Source organism: Acanthisitta chloris, unplaced genomic scaffold (assembly GCF_000695815.1).
Source record: "Acanthisitta chloris isolate BGI_N310 unplaced genomic scaffold, ASM69581v1 scaffold18322, whole genome shotgun sequence".
Classification (NCBI taxonomy): Eukaryota; Metazoa; Chordata; class Aves; order Passeriformes; family Acanthisittidae; genus Acanthisitta; species Acanthisitta chloris.
This window is the reverse complement of record NW_008661224.1, coordinates 30,688-49,379: the sequence shown is the minus strand read 5'-3', so window position 1 is coordinate 49,379 and position 18,692 is coordinate 30,688. Positions and strand designations below refer to the sequence as shown.

The 18,692-nt window shown below is 38.7% G+C and overlaps 1 protein-coding gene across 1 annotated transcript in view; it reads right to left on the bottom strand.

The window, feature by feature from the left end:
• Positions 1-309: 309 nt before the first annotated feature.
• Positions 310-18,692, bottom strand: part of CFAP43 (cilia and flagella associated protein 43) — a 45,811-nt gene continuing 27,428 nt past the window's right edge. The window contains 21 exon segments of the mRNA XM_009070156.1: positions 310-467; positions 1,119-1,272; positions 2,307-2,387; positions 4,319-4,483; positions 5,306-5,462; positions 5,961-6,073; positions 6,812-7,019; positions 7,400-7,488; positions 7,778-7,864; positions 8,373-8,480; positions 8,561-8,680; positions 9,230-9,355; positions 10,137-10,214; positions 10,921-11,010; positions 12,376-12,582; positions 14,327-14,536; positions 15,421-15,537; positions 16,167-16,271; positions 16,699-16,723; positions 16,725-16,816; positions 18,111-18,188. Coding sequence (XP_009068404.1) covers positions 310-467; positions 1,119-1,272; positions 2,307-2,387; positions 4,319-4,483; positions 5,306-5,462; positions 5,961-6,073; positions 6,812-7,019; positions 7,400-7,488; positions 7,778-7,864; positions 8,373-8,480; positions 8,561-8,680; positions 9,230-9,355; positions 10,137-10,214; positions 10,921-11,010; positions 12,376-12,582; positions 14,327-14,536; positions 15,421-15,537; positions 16,167-16,271; positions 16,699-16,723; positions 16,725-16,816; positions 18,111-18,188 — 2,568 coding nt within the window.

Genomic DNA, 18,692 nt, shown 5'->3' with positions numbered 1-18,692 from the left:
CATATTGTATACAAAGACACCCATTCTTCTATCAGTCTACAATTTCTTGTCCCCTTTGCTTTCTGTAAGGAACTATATATAATTAAACCAGCAGAAATAAATCTCATCAACTGAAATACAATAGGGATGATAAGACCAGGTCTAAAATACGCAAACCAGACCAACATGTATCTTTCAAACTGAAGTAATTTTTAAAGAAATTGCAGAAGAAATCTGTGGGAAGAAAAGTTCAGGGAGAAAAATTGGCTGTCAAAGCTCTTTTTCTTAGATAAGAGCATTGTATTGTACATCTACCTGGACTATGATTTTTTAAAGAGGAGGGAGTTTTCTTGATCTCAGTCTTTGAACTCCTGACTGAAGAATTTCAGACTGTTCTTCCTGTTCCTTTGCAAGACTCTGTAGGTGTTTCTGCTTCACAATCTTCTGGCAGTGCTGCTTTGCAATCTCTTCAGAACTACGCCGTATGTCTGTATAAAGCACAATATAAGGGTTAGCCTGTGCTGGTAGGGGTGTATGGTCTATATTTATATTAGACCTGCCCTGGGGTTATTCCAAGTCTTGTATAAAATAGGCAAGCCTGTTAAAAAAAGGTTCACGGTTGGGCTTAAGAGCCTTTATAGCACTGAATAAAGCAAAATGTCTCAAAAAGGCACTGGGCGTGCTTGCTTTAGGTATTTAGCAGATACCCACTGTTTTGAAAATCTACCTGTTTTCCACTAGTAGAAAGATCTCTACAGTTTTCCTAATAGTGAATACTGTTCTCTGCTTCATACTCCTTCCTTTGTTCCCTTGGATGGGTGCAAAGAAGTACATTGAACAGTTCCGAGAAAGCATGAAAGCATATTGCCTAATGCAGTCATTAATGACTATAATATTTTGGCTTGAATTGTTTCAGAAATTTAATCAATTAACTTTGGTTACAAGAGCACCAATCTCCAGGTGCGCAGTGTTGCTCCAGTAAGAAATGTTAGCTTTTGGGAGAAAGGACACTAATTGTGCACATACAGTAATAGACAGGCACTCCATGCCCCTTAGCTGATGATGGAGAACAGGACTGTTTAGCCTTGGAGATATTTTCTGAATGTTCTTTGTGACTTAAAGTACATTATTGGACTCACCTGCTGCCTCCAAGATGTGCCTCCGTTCTGAGACAGACACAAGCATTTCCCTCAGCTTCAGACTGAGCTCATAGTTTGCTTGCTCTTTTAAACTGATGGACTTTTTCAGCTCTCTAATTTTTTTCTGGTGGTTCTTCACCTTCTTCTTGTGGAACTGTCCATTTCAAAATTAATAAAGCAAATATATGAGATGATCCAAAAGCAGTTCAGACAAACATGATGGAAAACTGTGATCTTAGTCACTGCATTGTAGCTTGATAAACTTTCATGTATTTTGCTTTAACTACTAGCACATTCTAAGCCTTACTTCGTATAGTGTCTTTCACACACTGTATCCCAGAATGGAGTTCTAATATAAGGAGCAGCCAAGGAACAAAGAGGTATGGATCAGGGAGAGAGATACATTACAGATAAAACTTGAAAGGCAAAGGGAGGAAAGAAAGTCAATGGAATCAGTGAGTTACAAACCTGCTCTTGGCTGCTGGGAGCTGCTAAAGAAAGGGGGGTTGTCCTGAAACTGATAGATGGGCTGTAAAGGGGCAAGATAAATACTAAAGCTTCAAGAGGAAGAGGAGGCTGATGCCAGCTAGTGCAACCTGGAGATAATCCAGTGGAATCACTTAAAAGAAAAGGATAGTCGTAATTTGAATGATGAAACAGGTGAAAAAGCAAATCAGATTGCTGTGTCTGTTACTTTGAATGCAGGGGGTTAGTGATGTTGTAAACAGGCTGGTGCTCCTGCAGGGAAACATTTAGCAGTGAAGACTGAAAGAATGCTTCGTTAGAAATGGAAGAGTGACTTTTATAGGGAATGCTGTGTAAGAAGTGATTAGCGGATCTGCACTCAGATGTTCAGGCATTTAATTCCAGTAACAGAGTAAGTAGGTTTCTCTCCATAGGGTTGATCTCTGCAGCAATCCATGTATGATGAGTACTTCCAAATTGTTTAGAGAACTGCTGTAGACAGCACAGCACAAATTGAAGACACTATTGGAAGCCAGATGGACAAGTACATGGAGATAGATATGTCTATGTGTGCTGTTATGGCTGTGCTACAACAGTCCTTGAGTTAGTATGCCTCTATCAATTGCAGTTATTCCTTACAAACATCTCTTGCTAATGAAGGTGAGGAGTTGCATTTAAACTAAGGATGTGCCTCTCCAGTGTGGAGGTTCACTTCGGATTTACCTTATCCATGGCATCAAGAGTGTTTTCCATCGTTGAAATGCGCTGGGCAATGTGGCTTTGGTAGTCCTGCGTAGTTAGGAACTGCAGAAGTAAAACCAGAAAGAAACTATCTTACTAAACCTGTTTGTTGTCAACAATTCCACACTTCTATAAAGACAATCATACCATGTGAAACTCAAAAATCTAGAATCCTGCACTGGAAAGGCTTAGTAGTGATCATAAAGGGACATTGTAAAGATACTCATGGACTCTGTGAATACTAGACTGTGCAGCTGTTAAAAAGAAAGTTATCTATTATGTGTTCATGGAAACAGAGACCAAGCAAATTTGTTGAGATTGTCAAAAACCCCAAGTTACACTTTTGTTTATAACATAATTGAGGGTAACCCAACTGGAGGCCACAGCACTGTAGTCTCTCTTGAGGCTAGAGAGGAGGATCATTATTTTCTGTCTAGTGGCTTCCTAGTAATTCTTAACTTCTTTTATTGTCCTACTGCATAGTAATTGAGATTTTCAGAGAATTTATTTCCTTGGGCATACTGCTACTAAAATACCTCTATCCAATGACAAATTGTGAAACCCAAAATGGTTTATGGACCCATAGTGGGCAATAGACACATTTCTGTAGATGTAGATTCATCCTTCCAGAGCACTGTCCCACCAAAGTGTCAGGTAGGATTTTGTGGACTATTCTAGTTAGAGGAGGAGAAACAGGAAAGACCCAGCAGGCTCCTTGCCTACAGCACCAAACTTCTTTCACTCACTGCTTCATTAATAGCCTTTATTCCAGATGTTCTCAGGTCCTTGCCCACACACATTTATCTAAGCCATGTTTCTCTCTGTTTGTATTGTTGGGGTCTCTTTTGCCTTGTCTTTCCCCCTAACCCCATAATTCAAACTCTTCAGAGCATTCAAATTCTGATTAAACTGGTAAATGCCTTTGCTGTGGACAGTTAAACTCTCTCTGCAGGGCAATAGTTCTGCTCATCAGTTGAAATGAAGTTTGAGCTAACAGCAGCACTCTGGTGATAAATTCCCCACAAGAACTTTTCAGTGTGTTGTCACATCACCTCTTTGGAAAGCTGTTCTGTTAGTTATGGAAGTCCCTTGGCTGTGATTCAGAAGTGAACAAGCAGTTTGGAGAGCAGCAAAACAAATGAAGACTGAGCAAAACATGTGTTTTGGATTTTCTTTTCATCTCTCAACTGAACTGCAATATCCTTACCAGCTCTCTAACATTTTTCTTCTTCTCTGTACTTTATTGCTCTCCCCACTGCAATATCTCCAGCCTACCCATCCTCCAACATCCCTTACTCCAAACCTTTAAGCCCCACATGTCATCTCCACAAGACCCTAAGATTTCCCAGTGGTCCCCTACATCCCGTACTGCAATACCCACAAGCTTCCCCTATGACCTTTCTTCTTTCTTATCCCCTTGCCTCTCTCCCACAGCCTTTACATTTCCTGGCCTGCCAGCTGGGCTTGTTCAAAGCCTTGTGGGTGCTGACTTGCTGGCCTGTTGCTCCCTCTTGCCTGCCAGGCAGAGCAGACAATTCCCTGCGGTTCTGCTTCTGGGCCAACAAGTGGCAGTGAGGGGTGGGCCTCAGCTGAGCTCCTGTCAGAACGCTCCATCTCTGAATACTGAACTGAAGTTACAGTATTTCTGTGCGATACCAGCTGGGGGCACCTCAGACCTTCCACTTCAAAAGGATGCTGCTCAATTCAAAAGATCTGTTCCTCGTGGTTGCAAAATCCTGACCCCTTATTCAATGCCAATTTTGAAACACTTAGAGTTAGGGCTAATTTTGCCTTCATTTACACCTGAATATCCCAAAGAACTTAACCACTGATCAATCTCAAGAGTAAAACTTCCCTTTGATAGCTGAATTGTTGACCTGTTAGGCATCAGGTTTCTCTGTTGTAATAAGAGACTTTCAAGGTATAAACGATCTTACAGGTATAGGCAGCATAATTTTCTGCAGTCAAAAGATAAATTAGAGAAAGCAACTCACTAGCAGGCAATCTTTTGAAATAGGTAGTGTTACAATATCCCGAGCCCTCTGTTCCAGATCTTCTATCTGCATTCTCATTTTCTTGTGTTCCCATTCCAGCTGAAATATCCCTTTAGAGAATTCTTTATATTTTACTCTGGCAGCAATGTTTTTTTCTCCTTGAGCCTGAAAAAATAGATCAATCTTAATTAGCACACTTTACAGATTATGGAATGATTATTTGCAGCAAGATGGGCAAGCTTCCAAAGTTATAACTTTAGTCACTTAAACATGCTGTACTGCAGTCTCTTTCCAGACTTTGCTCCAGATGGTTATCTTTTGCAGAGGGTTGTTCCCTTTTATGTTCTCTGTCACAGCTTTGGATCATAGAAGTAGATGAAGAAAATGACAGCTGAAGTCTCTCCCCATCTTTCTGTCTTTTAGAAGAATGAGAAGGCATTTTAGCTGTGTGAAATACAGCTCTGTATAAGGTATTTTGCAGTTAATGAAGGCTTTGTGCAGTAGCAGTAAGAGGCAATTTCTGTACAGCTAGAATGCCTAAAGAAAGAATATTTAATGAGGGTATGAAAAACTGTTTGAAGCATGAACACCAATTTCACCTTCCATAAAAAACTGTATTAATTTTTTCAATCAATGCAAGCTACTGTTCAAATGCTTCTTAACATGGCTGTGAGTTTGCCTTGAGGGAATTTTCAGACTAGTGTCCAGGATATTAGCATTTTGTATTTACAATGTATGTGTAAGTGATGGTGTTTCTAAGAAGTGTTGCCAATTCATTGATTCGAATCAAGGAAACAGTCTGCACTGCAATCTTTGCATCATGATAAGAGACATTAAAGAATTCTTAAGAGCTTCCAGATTACAATTTAGCCTGCTGGTGTCTTGTAAGGAAATGAAACTAGATGTCAAAGTGGAGAAAAAGCAGAGTCCCTGAGGACAATATATTTGTTTAAAAAGCTTAAATTTCCTTCAGTTAATGTAAATTACCATGATAGAGCAATTCAGTTCCTCAATAACACTCTTTTGAATGAGAATGGCATCAGTGTAGTCTGGGATCTCAGTACTTTCCAATTCCACCTGTCCTTGTTTTAGCAAAAACTGGACAGTGAAATTCTGCTGAAGTTTCTTCTTCTCCGCCTGCAGCCTAAAATGGCAGAAAACAAAAACAGTGTTTAGTGATTTCAATAGGATTATATGAATCCTCCCATGATTCTCAATGTTTATTACTGGTAAGTGGTATGTTTGTGTAGAGGTTACTCTGTGACAGCCTGTCTTCTGTTTGCTCCCAAAGTGACTACAGAATCTGCAACTTTATTTTCATACATGGAGTTTTCAACCACTGCATTCACCTTAACATACTCTAGCAGATGTTCTGAGAGAATGTGTTGTTACTGAAAAGAAATCTTATCATCCATTGAGAAGAGTTTCCAGCCAGTGCCTGTTTCCTTGTATTCTGGGATTTGTTCTTGAATGATAATGAATGTGAAAATTACATGAAAAACTAAAATATTGCAGGTCCAAGCAGCAACAGAACCTAGGTAAAAGAGTGTTGAAGAACACAGCTAATTCTGTTTGTAACTTTTGGTTTGGTCTTGGTGGAGTATTAAAGTGTAGCTGAACATAGGAAAAGACATAGAATTACCAAGTGAGTTCTTGGAAAATGTTCTCTATTTTTGACCTCAGCTTCTCATTGTCATCCATTCTTCCCTGGAGAAAGGCCTGCATCTCTTCCAGCTTCAGGGTCTTCCTTCTCACCTAAGCAAGCAACATTGTGACATTCTGAACATTTTCAGCTTTGTCACTATGACAGGGAAAGCCTCTTCAAGAACAGAGAAGACAAGTTCTTAAGGAGATATATGTACATATAAATATGCAGCCTGGTATTTTAAGAGTCCCAGTACAGCATAAGAGATATAGAGGTTACAATCCTTCACTCTGCTCAGAAAACTATTTGTTTATATATGCATAGTTTATTCACATGAAGGGAAATTGTATTTCCTTCTCTGTTGGTCAAATGTCATGTGTCTCTGGATAATTCAGATTTATGCCTTCAAGCTTTTAAACTGAACAAATAGATTGCTAGAACTTTCCAGAAACACCCTTTGTTAAGAATTGTTCTATATTCTAGAAAAATATGGGAATGAGAGAACAACTCCAACACGTGATAGGAATCAAACACCTTTTCATTTTTTTTGTATGGATAGAGAAAATGAAAATTTTTAAATTTTAATGAAACCATATCAAGGTCACAACCATTCTGATCAAATCCATCCACATTAATATGCTATTTTTTCCTCTGAAGAATAACTAGAGCTAGGACTAGAGAACAAGTGTCCCTGTTATTCTGAATTGAATGTGGCCAGCAGAAACTTTCAAAGTCAAATGGAGTTTATGTATCCTGCATTGATATTACACCATGAGCTTGAAATACACTGAAGTCTAAGACTCGAAAATATCAAGAAGTACACTGGCAAAATAAAGAATTTTACATACCAGCTCCTCACTCTCCATCTTAGTTCGTCTAGCCAGACAAAAATGTTCCCATATAGATTGGTCTAAGCCATTAGGCATGTGCTTGGGCCTATCCAGTTCATCCATGGCTTTCATTAAAAGGGGAAATGCATCTTTGTAGTCCTCAGCTGAGCCTGAACAGTTCCCATAGGGGTTAGCTGTGTCAAGGAGGGTTTCTGTCCCTGGAATCCTAGTGCACACACACAGCACATACAGGATTTACTTTTTATTTTCTTGTGCATAAGAAGGTCAAAACCAACTAAGAACATTTCCTACTCTGAATCTCTTGCAAAAAGCTAATAGGTAAGGCAACATCTTACAAAAAAAAAAGAATGTATGGGTTTGAGACCTGATGATTATTTAGATTGCATTTAAAATAGATTTTGTAGAGTGAATAAGGAAATGTAAATACTTAAAATAGCAATTGTTAATGTGATCGGAAATGTACCATTGTTAACTCTCCAATAAAAAGCAGGCAAAATAGTTTAGACTATTGAAATAAATAGCATTCTCATTCTTGACTCACAAGAAATATTAGTGTTTGAACAATGGAATCAGAGGGGATCTTACTTTGGTCGATGCTTGTAAAGTTGGAAAAGTTCATCACGGAGATTGGCAGGTATATCAGCATATTCTTTTCTAAAACCATATTCCAGATTCTAGGGGGGAAAAGAAAGCTTTCTTGTTACCACAATGTTATTTTTAAAAAGGCATCAACCTGCCCATCTCTTGGAAACACATAATACAGTGCTCTTCCAAGCACTCCCAAGCGTCACGGGAACCTGGAATTTCATGAATCCTTCTACGCACACAATGCCCTTTACTGCTTCACTGCACTGATCAGCAGGTTGACCAGAACTCATGCTTACAGAGGGGTATGTTCTTATTATTGAGACACAACATTAACTTCTCATTTCTGAACCTCCTTGTGTTTATCAAGAGTCTCACCTTATCTTTGTCTACTGCATCTTTATAGGTGTCTGTGTAAGCCTTAATTTTATGTTTTGTGGTCTGGATTTCTACTGCAGTCTTGACCTATAGCAAAACCAAAAGATTTCAGGAATGAAAATCAGTCAGCAGAAGCACTGAGTGGCCTTTTATATACACTGATGAAGCTAACACTTTCTTACTTCTAGAGAAAACCTTGTGAGCTATTTTTACTGTAGTGCCTTCTTCAGGGGTCACTTAGAGATACTGCTAAAAGGTGAACAGGTGTGAAACTAAAGTAGCTCCCTGCTTAAGAATGCAAGAAATTCGTGTAAGAAATATCTTGTATAAATGCTTACAAGTCTTTTTAAACACTGAATGTAAGGACATACATTGATACTTTTTTTATCTTGTATAGAGAACTCCAGATGAATCAAGCTAAGTATCTATCAAAAACCCAAAATATTTTTGTAATGTATGTCAGTACAGGTTGAAAAAAACCCAGTGACCCTTTAAATTATCAGAAAGTCATTTATGGCAGAATTTTGATTTGGAAAGAAACTGCACTGTAAATATCACACTTCCCCCAAGACCAGCATTCCAAATGATAACTTACTTTTTCATTCTTCATTTTCTTAAGTAAATTACAAAGTCTAGCTTCTCTAGTGTCCAGCTCTTCCTCCAGCAGTAAAGCATAAGTGAGATTGACTATTTTGAGTTCTTCCTGTGAAGTGATTGTAATAAAACTGGTAACATTCTTGCTGCACAGAGGCAGAGATGAAAAAATAATGCTTTTTGATATACCTGGTGGATGACCATCTCTAATTTCAATTTCCTTTCAGAGAGTTTGCAGACAGTCTCATCAAAATTTCGTGTTGTTTCCTGGATGGAAGTTTCAAGTTTCTTCAATTCATTTTCCAGTGCCTGGGGAAGGGAGGGACAAAAGCAGAATTATTACATCTGGAGGAACAAATAACCTCTGATCTCTCTCTATCTATCAATATATATGAGATGCTGAAGAATGCACAATATGGGACTGTATACTTCAGCCAAAAGGCCCCAGAAGTTACTTGGTTGGAATGAGAGTGCTGCCAGACTACCAAGTTATGTTGTTCAAATACCACTTTGAAGGATAAATGTAAATGTATTATTTGTGTATGGCACCAGCACCTCTGGGAATGGAACCAGAAAAAAAAACATTTTAGGAATACTGGTAGGCACATTTGTGAAGGAAAGTTTTCTTTTTCAGATATCATAGGTTTTTGCACATATTAATTGGTGTAAGTGGAGATTGACTTATTCTATAGTCTAAGCTAGGATTTATTTTATATGCCATATGATCTTTGTTCTTAATTTGTTCTTTGTTTATCCTATTTATTAGTCTTTCTTTTTAGAAGTTGCTCCTGAGAAAGATCAGAAGCTTTGGTCATGAGCACCATGAGTAAATCCACTCCTTTCCTCATTTTAAGTTACCTGCTTATAATTTTCTTTTTCTTCATTCAGTTCCTTGACTTTTTTCTCATATTCTCTAAATATTTTATTTTCTTCTTCATTCCAAACATCCTCAGGCTTGGATATAAAAGGAGGTGGAGGAACATGCTGGAAGTATTAAAGAGAACTATGCTTCAAAAGCAGATTAAGTCTCCATCAGAACACTAACAAACTATTGCATGCAAAAAAATGAACTAAAGGTATTTCCTAGTAAGGTACAAGCCTTAAGCCAAGGCTTCTGTTGCTCTGGTCTGCACTTGCACCAGGAGTTTTGCTGTATATATGTTGTGCTAGTCTCACTTGCTCACAGGAATTCACCACTGGATCTTACAGAATACAATTATTTCTTGTCAAATATACTGTCAATAGAAGATATACCCCATTTTCTGCTTCAGAACCCGAAATCTTACTCCATGCTAATGTATACTTTTAAGTGGAGTCCTAATTTTCCAAAACAGATCAGTTCCAGAGAGAGTGGTTGGTCTGCCCTAACCTCTTTTCTATGACATTGCTTCACATTTTTTGCTTCCTCTATTACTGTACTATCTGTATTTGCTGACTTAAATGGAACACAGTGTTCTCCTGTAAAATCACAGCCATGGATAATAGACCCTTCCCCCAGCAATACAGTTGTTGCAATGGTAATACTAGATTATGTTCCTACAGTATTCCACTGTGATAGGGACAGGAGTTGATGGGTAAATCATACACAGGCAGTAGAATCTTGTGGTCTCCTTTGAATCCAGTGTATGGTCTCTTAGGAGTATGTCTAGTCAAAATGCAATTCCACAATTCTCCAACTCTCTTCTGGAAATACTTGCTAGTTGGATTTCACATTGCCCTAAGAGCACACAAGCTACCTAAATGACATGGCAGAAACACATCTCACCATTTTCAAGATGTCTTCCTTTCTGATTTCTAGCACTCCACCCATCATGCCATCAAGAGCTCGCAGTCTTTCATTGTCCTGGGAATGATCACAAAACATATTTTAAGGTACAAAAGGAAGTGTAGGACTTGGACGTTTTGGGAATGATAATAGTGTTCACATTTAGATCACCCACATGATTATTTGGTGTATCACTAGTAGATTAAAGCTCTTTGGTAGTGCATATGAAATATGCTAAAAATAGCTGATTTTATTTTCTGGTGGGCCAAATAACTTATTAAAACTGCCATTCTGGCAGTTTTGGAAAGAATACATAGGCATAGACTACTCCTGGCCAATTGGCAAGCTATGATGAAGGAAGCTGTAGTGTCACTGTCTTATTGTGCATCTCTTTTGGGGGTAGAACCTTCTTATGTTTTTCTCAGATGCATTTTAAAGCCAGAGGAAAGCATAATGATCTAGTCTGATCCCTGAGGAGCAGAGGCTGCTCAGTCAACAAACACATATCCAGCACCAAGCTCTTGGTTGAGCAGTAGCCATTAAGTTGCCACTAAGCACATTTTTAAAACCTGTGATCCGAACACTCTTATCTTTCCTTCCTCCAGCTGGTCTATGTAGTTCTGGTTTTAAACAATAGTAAGAGGGAAAAGGCACACACCATCATTACCTACCATTTTAAATTTGTTCTCCCATAGTACACTACTGGAACATTTCAGTGCTGCATTAATTAAATAATCCTAACCGGTGACAGTCTTACTCAGTAATAAGGATACTACTTTATTACCTTGATAGAAAGCTGTCTTTCCATTTCAAGCTTAGCCAGCATTTCTGCTTTCTCTCTCTCCTCTTGAGTCAAGTACTTCTCAGCTTTAATCTGAAGGAAGAAAATGAGGTTTGTTTCAGGGTTCTTTTCTCCAAATATGATCATATGTGGACTAAGAAGCTTTGAGAAGATGGTGGTGCTGGTATTGGCTGGGATAGAGTTAATTTTCTTGCCAGTAGCTGGTGTGCTGCTGTGTTTTGGATTTAGAATGAGAATAATGTTGGTAACACACTGATGTTTTAGTTGTTGCTGAGCAGTGCTTACTAAGTCAAGGACTCTTCAGTTTCTCATGCTGCCTGGCCAGTGAGGAGCCTGGGGGTGCACAAGAAACTGGGAGGGGACACAGCCAGGACAGGTGACCCCAGCTGGGCAAAGGGTTATTCCAGACCATGGCATCATGCTCAGCCTGGGAACTAGAGGAAAAGCTGGCTGGGGTGGGGTGCTGCTGCTCAGGAACAGCCTGAGCATTGGTGTGTTGGTGATGAGCAATTGTTTTCAATTTGTATCCCTTGTTTTTCCTTGGGTTTATTTCTTTCTCTTTTTGTTATTTTCCTTTTAATTACATTTATTATTATGATATTTCTATTTCAATTATTAAACTGTTCTTATCTCAACCTGTGTGTTTTCTCACTTTTACCCTTCCAATTCTCTCCCCCACCCTGGTAGGAGTGAATGAGCAGCTGTGTGGTGCTTGGTTGCTGACTGGGGTTAAACCATGACAATGGTGTAATACTAATTCTTAATGCTTTTTGTATCTCTGCTCTATGATAATATTCTTCAAGATGAAAATTCTCCCTTTGAACAGCTCCTTACTTAGATACCTAAAATATTACTTAGATATCCTAAAATCCAAAGGACCATCGCTTTTGTTGATATTAGTCCTGGTTTGTGCATGCCTTTTCTGACAGTGGTGTAACATGGACTGCTTGGAGGGCATAGAAAAGTGGGAAAAGATTGACCAAAAGTGCAGATAAGACCAGTGGAATACATTGTATAAGAAATTGAGTGTTTCTTTATAAATTATCAATTGACTTTGTAAGTACAGTCTGAGTATTCTTCAGTACTTAACATACTTAGTTTGAAACAACTTAGTTTCAAAATGGTGCTCAGAGAAAACAGAGAAACCCTTATCTATTGGAAGCAATTTCTGAAAGCCTAGTTTGAATCTCAGGTACAGGAAGAATTTCTACCTAATTTATGGGCATTTAAAACCTTTTTACAGCAATAAATTAAGTTTGTATACATTTTATTTATTTCAGATTGACTATTAAGAGTTTTCTCCCTAAGAACGAAACGGAAGCAAGGGAAGTCACATCTGTTTTAAGGCTTTTCAGTACAGACACAATCTCTGGAAATGAGAATAATTGCAGAACTGTATTTGAGTGGGTGAAATAGACAGCTGTATTTTTCAGATACCTCTGAATCCTGCACAGTGAGTGCTCGCTCTGGTATCTCATTGTCGGTAAGAGCTGGTTCCCACACTTCCATTTGGAGGTCAAGTTGTGCCAAGATTTCTTGAATCCTCAGGTTTCTTTCTTTCACTCGTGCTATCTCTTGCTCCTTTTGCCGTGCAACTATGTCAAATTCCTTATTAAAAGCAGTTTTCATCTTGTAAATGATGTCCTAAAATACCAAAAAAAGGAAACAGCACTACTGCACAGGTCACATTCATCCATGTTTACATACTACTCATCAAGCCACTAGGATCATCAATGTGTATATTTGTATGTGTGACAGGGAGAGAAACTGGTAAAGCCCTTTTGTGAAAATCCTGAGAGCAGAGTTCAAGCTTTGTTAAGTTCTGTGATTCTATGAAATGGAGTTGGGCAAATTATCTTTTTTTCCTAGACATTTTTATTAATTTTCTTCTACATATTTGTGATTTGACAAAGATTCTGAAAGAAACATGCTGCTGCCAAAGATAGAGAAAAAAATTTGGCTGCCCTCTATTTGTTGTTTTCTGTCCACTTCAGCTGAAAGAAGGGGCTTCAAAGAAAAAAAAGTGACCTGTAAATCTAGAGATTGTAAATCACAAGTGCAGGGAGGCAGAGCAAAGGACAAACTTTCCTGATGCAACCTGCAGTTTCAATATGCTTTCATGTGATTCTCTGTCTGAAATATGTAAGTAAAATATGCCCATTAAACAAACATTGGAAACTAAATTTTTAAAACACCTGAGACCTTGTAATGATATAAAAAGGTATATATTCTTAGTGGATCAATTATTCATTTGGCCTAAACAATTGATCTCAACAAAGAAAAGTAGAACATTAAGAGAGAAAACCATGTGTCTCCCATACTTGCCAATTTCCTAAAATGTGCCATGAGAAGGATTTCAGTTCTGTCATTAAACTTCACATTTTGGGATGCTTAGCTATTTGCAATTTGTATTACAACAAAAATATGTGTCTGCTGATTATTTCATTGATTTCTAGCACAATAATAAGTTAGGATGTAGTCAGGCAGGATGGCAGATAAGGTACCGTGTTGGTGGGAGAACAAAGGCTGTGCTCAATGTCTAGCTGACCATGGAGCTCTCAGCAAGCTCACTGCATTGGCCAAAAGCAATGAAGATATATCTACACTTAGTTATATAATATGCTTCTTTAAAGCCACACAGTAAGAGGATCTTCATGTTACATCCAATCTTACATTTAAAAATGCTCCTCATATGTCTTTGCCATCTCCTTACACTCTAGTTTAAATCTGCTAGATTTTATGTGTTTCAATGCATAATCATTGAGCTCTACTACCACTTCCAGCCTTAAAAAGTTCTGAGGAAGCAATGACTTATACTAGTTTAACCACTTGTAGGTCATCTTCCTAAGAAGCCTATTCTGTAGCATGTTTATGACTTAATAAGCTGGCCAGGGTAAGAGAAGTAAGAGAGTCTGATAGTAATGAATAATAAATAACTGAGACACTGAAGACTCCAAATGAAGGGATGGTGAGACTGGGGAGAAAGGAAATGGTGCGAGGGTTCAGCTGATCTTTCATTCAGTAGCAGATAATGGAAAGAGATAACAGAGAAAGAGGTCATATTGTCACAAGGCATGCTGAGATGTACAAGCTGTCTTTGGCTAGGAAAACTCAAACTGAAGCACCAGTGTGCAAATACAGATACTCTCAAATTGGGTAACCAATTTAATGAAAATGTTGTTCTTCCAAACCCGTGCTGGTAAATCTACATGGTGCTCTACTGCACTATGTGCACTTAATCAGCTTTCACCTCAGTTACTCAGAGACCTGTGCAACTCTCCATTGTTTAGTGCCAGTATGCCCAAAATCTAACAGTGGCTGTGGCTGATGTGAAAACCAACAGATATGACAGTGTCACTGCAGCAAGACAAATTTCAGAAGACGTCACCTTCAACAACACTATCTGATTGGCTCTCCGCTCTCTGGTGTGCAAGTCACATTGGTGATACAGGACAGATGTGTCTCCTCCATACAGATCGCTCAGACTTCCAATTAGGCAGTAAGATGCACCATCATCAGCCACTGCTTCTGCTGCCTGCTCTCCTTCTTCCGTAGATAACTCAGTCTCAGACTGGATCTCAAGATTTTTCTTCTTAATCTGTATATCACAAACATGATAACTGTATGAAATTTGTACAAGATCCAGTGGCACATATATGAAAAACATTCTAGAGGTTATATTCTTCAGTTAAGCTCAGTGATCAAAATAATACAAGTTGAAATGATCATGTCTGGAACATTGGGTCCATTTGTAGGTTCCCCAGTACAAGACTGAAGCAAACTATGGGAAGTCCAGTGATAGGCCACTAATACTATTACTGTTTAATTACTTTACTTACAATAGTAATATCCTTACTCTTAAAACTATTACTTATTAATTACTGTTACTATTATTACACTAATACTATTAAGGATTTTAAACATCTAACATGTGAGGCCAGGCTGAGAGAACTGGAACTGTTTTGCCTCAAGAAGGAAAAGGCTTGGGGGGATCCTAGTAATGCATACAAAAACATGGTGGAGACAAGGACAACAGAACCACACTCTTCTCAGTGGTGCTCAGTAGACAAAGAGAAAATGGTTATGCACTGAAATACAGGACAGCTAACTTAAATAAACCACTTTTTCTGTGAGGGTTGTCAAACATGGAAAGAGATAGCCCATAGAGGTTATGGAATCTTTCATCCTTGGAGATATTTCAAACCTGACTGGACATGGCCCTGAGTAAACTGGTCAAGGAGTGTTGGACTAGATGACTTCCAAAGGCATCTTCTAACCTCACCTACTCTGTGATTCTATAAGATTAATACATGTTTTCTAAGTAAAACTACATTTCATCTTTACTTATATTTTAAAATTTTTTTTGACATTTTCAACCACAAGAAAATAGATCTTAGAAATGTAACCATATAAAAAGACATTAAAATTGCCAACTTAGGACATCCTGATATGCCTTTATGCAGTTCTCCAAACAGATTGTACCTCAAGATCAGCTGTCTCAATCTGCTTTAACTGGAGGACTTTCTCCAGAGTTTCCAGTTCTTCTTTACTACGTTCCTTCAGTGGATAATTCTTCACTTCACAATCCATATGGAAGCACTGTTCAAATTTAAATAACAAAACCCCAAGTAAGAAGTTCTTCAGAATGCCTCTTTTGGTTCATTTGTTCAATAACTGAATGCTAAGCAGTTATAAAGACTTCTTAAAATCAGGAATTAAAATTGAGAATCAATTAATATAGACATTAAAAATACATTTAAAAATAATCTATGGATATAGTCCCTTAATCCAAAGAATTAAACCAAAGCTACATCATTTGTAAAATGATTTGGTCTTTCACCAGCCTTGAGATAATCCAGTATCATCAGTTTGACTCATCTCCCTCTCTTTAAAACAGGCAAAATCAGGGTTAAGTTTTGCCTTTCTGTTCATATTGACTGCACACAGAAAAATAGTATTTACTTCTCCTTTTAGCAATAATGTGTAAATATATTGTCTGAGACCAAGGAATTAGAGAATTGCTTATTTGCTTATCAACACTTTTCCACCTTAAAAGATACGATCAGCAAGGCTCAGACAAAACGAACAGAATGAAAGACTTGCGTGAGTCCTGGGAAGAAGTAAGGCTTTTCCCATACCATAACCAAATCAGAAATGTGTTATTTTGTCTCTGTACCTTAAGGAATAAATAAACTATTGCAGAAAATGACTTAGAAAGCAGAGGCTACCTTAACTGCACGTCCTTTTACACACATAGCATCCCAACACTCGCGTCTGATGGCATCCTGCAAATACCAGTTGGCTAAAATCTCCATCTCAATCTCTTTCCTCACCTTTCAAGATACAGAAAAGAAAATAACAAGATATGCTGCAAATAACAACATACAGACAAGTTGTACTGAGTTATTGAAAAAAACTAACAGATGAAATGAATTACAAGTATTTCATCATCTTAGACTATTACAGCTATCTTCTCCAGAAACTGTATTGGATACTACTGAAAAGCATCATTTCAAATGTGGAGAAAAGCACTGTAGAACTTAAGCAACATGCCCAAGGCCACAGTGTCAGATTTATAATTTCTGGCATAGATCATATTCCCATTTGCAATGTCTGCATCATCAGTTTCACCTGCTTCAAAATACTTTTCAGTTTTCCTGCTTCTCAGCAGTGAACAGCAACTTTGAGATAACCCTCTGTTCTTTAACCATTTTTGCCTTTTCACTGATATTTTTAAAATGTTCCTCCATTCTGTCATACCCTGGCCACTTCTTGTTCAGCCTGCTCTTTCCTGTTCTTCTATATCCAGGTTAAACTCCTGCTTCTCCAGTTTCTCAATGTCTGGCACCTTCTCATTTTCATGCATCATTTTCTGAATCTGTTTTTTTAAAAAAAAAAAGTATAAGAAATAGAAAGTAATTTGAATGTGAATAGGAGAAATGCTATTTTGAACACTATAGAACTTGATATCAGAGGAAATTATTTTAATTGCGTGCACTTTTAACAGCTTCATGGTAATTGGTGGAATATGCTGCCTGTAGCTAATGACAGCACTATGTGAATATATTTCATATTTTCTTAAAGTTGATTTGGATGTTATATGGAAATTATGTATAGTTTCTAAGAAAATGTAGTACATATTTCCTGATTCTTTGGTACTGAGAACTTTATTAAGCTGTTATGACTTTATTAGATCATTATCTTATGCAGTTCAACAAATGAAATGCAAAATCCTGCACCTGGGCAGGAACAGTGCCATGCAGCAGGACATGCTGGGTGCTGAGCAACTGGAAAACTACCTTGCAGAGAAGCAGCTGGGGGCGCTGGTGGAGCAAGCTGACCATGAACCAGCAACCTGCCCATGTGGCAAAAAAAGTCTGACAGTATCCTGGGCTGTACTGAGAGTGTTGCTAGCAGGGTGAGGGAGGTGAGAGGCACAGACATACTGAAGAGAGTCCAGTGAGGGTGATGATGGGACTGAAGCATAACTCATTTGAGAAAAGGCTGAGAGAGCTGGGACTGTACAGCCTAAAAGAGAAATGACTTGGGGGGAAGCTCACCAATGTATATAAACACCTGAAGGGACAGTACTAAGAGGGTGGAGTCAGTTCTTTTTAGTGGCACCCAGTGACAGGACCAGAGGCAATGGGCACAAACCAAAATACAAGAGATTCTGCACAAACATCAGGAAACACTTTTTTACTGTGAGGCTGACTGAGTACTGGAACAGGTTGCCCAGAGAGGTCATGGAATCTCCATCTCTGGAGATAAAAATCTCTCCAGATGTGGTCCTGGGCAGACTGCTCTAGGTGACCCTCTGCCTTATTCTCTTGCAGACAGCAGTTTTTATGGAAAGAAACAGAAGAAAGAGGAGAGGACAGTATTTTATCTAAAGGAAGGTTGTTAGGCAGAAACTAGCTTGCTGAGGGGATAGATTGCTCAAGGTGTAAGGGTGGTACAAAATATTTATTTGGGGCAAAGGAAACTGAGAACCAGACAGTAGCTCCTGGCAGTTTCAGTGTATAGTCCCTGAAGGAGCACATCTCTTTATTACCTGTCTGCTCAGAGTTTATGACAAAAATGTAACTGAGCAGTACAGCTGATAGCCATAAAGGAAGTGTTCTTGTAAACAAAGCTGGTAAGCTGAGCCATGACCCTTGTAAGAAACTCACAGTTTTACGCAGCCTTTTTATTCCCATTTGCAGCTCTTCCTTCTGGTTAGCAAACCTCTGAGTCTCTTCTGTAATCATCTTGTTATAAATTGCGGCCCAATAAACTGGTAGGAGCCAGTTCAATTAGGAAATGTATTGATTGAGCAAGGCTTCAGAAAGCTAAACAGCGCTGGGCGGCCGGGGAGTCTCTGCTCCGCCAACGGCGCACACCCCTTCCCCAAAGGCTCCGGTTTGAGACTCTTCTATTCCCGCTCCGTGTAGCTCTTCCGGTGCACTCTGCGCCTGCGCGAGCTGTTGCTAGGGACGCTATTCCCGTTGTTGCTAGGGGCGCTGTTCCCGTTGTTGCTAGGGACGCTGTTCCCGTTGTTGCCAGGGAGTCTGTTCCCACCTCCTTGTGATCGGAGAGCTGGAGATTCCCGTCTCGGTGCTTTTGTGTGTAGGTTCCCCGACCTGCTGTACACCTTTGAACTTTCTACCTATATTTTCTATTCTAGAGTTAGGCTTTTTACATATATTGCTTAACTTGCGGTATTCCTTGTGTTAATAAGCTAAAGCAATCCTAAGGTTAGTGTTCTACACATC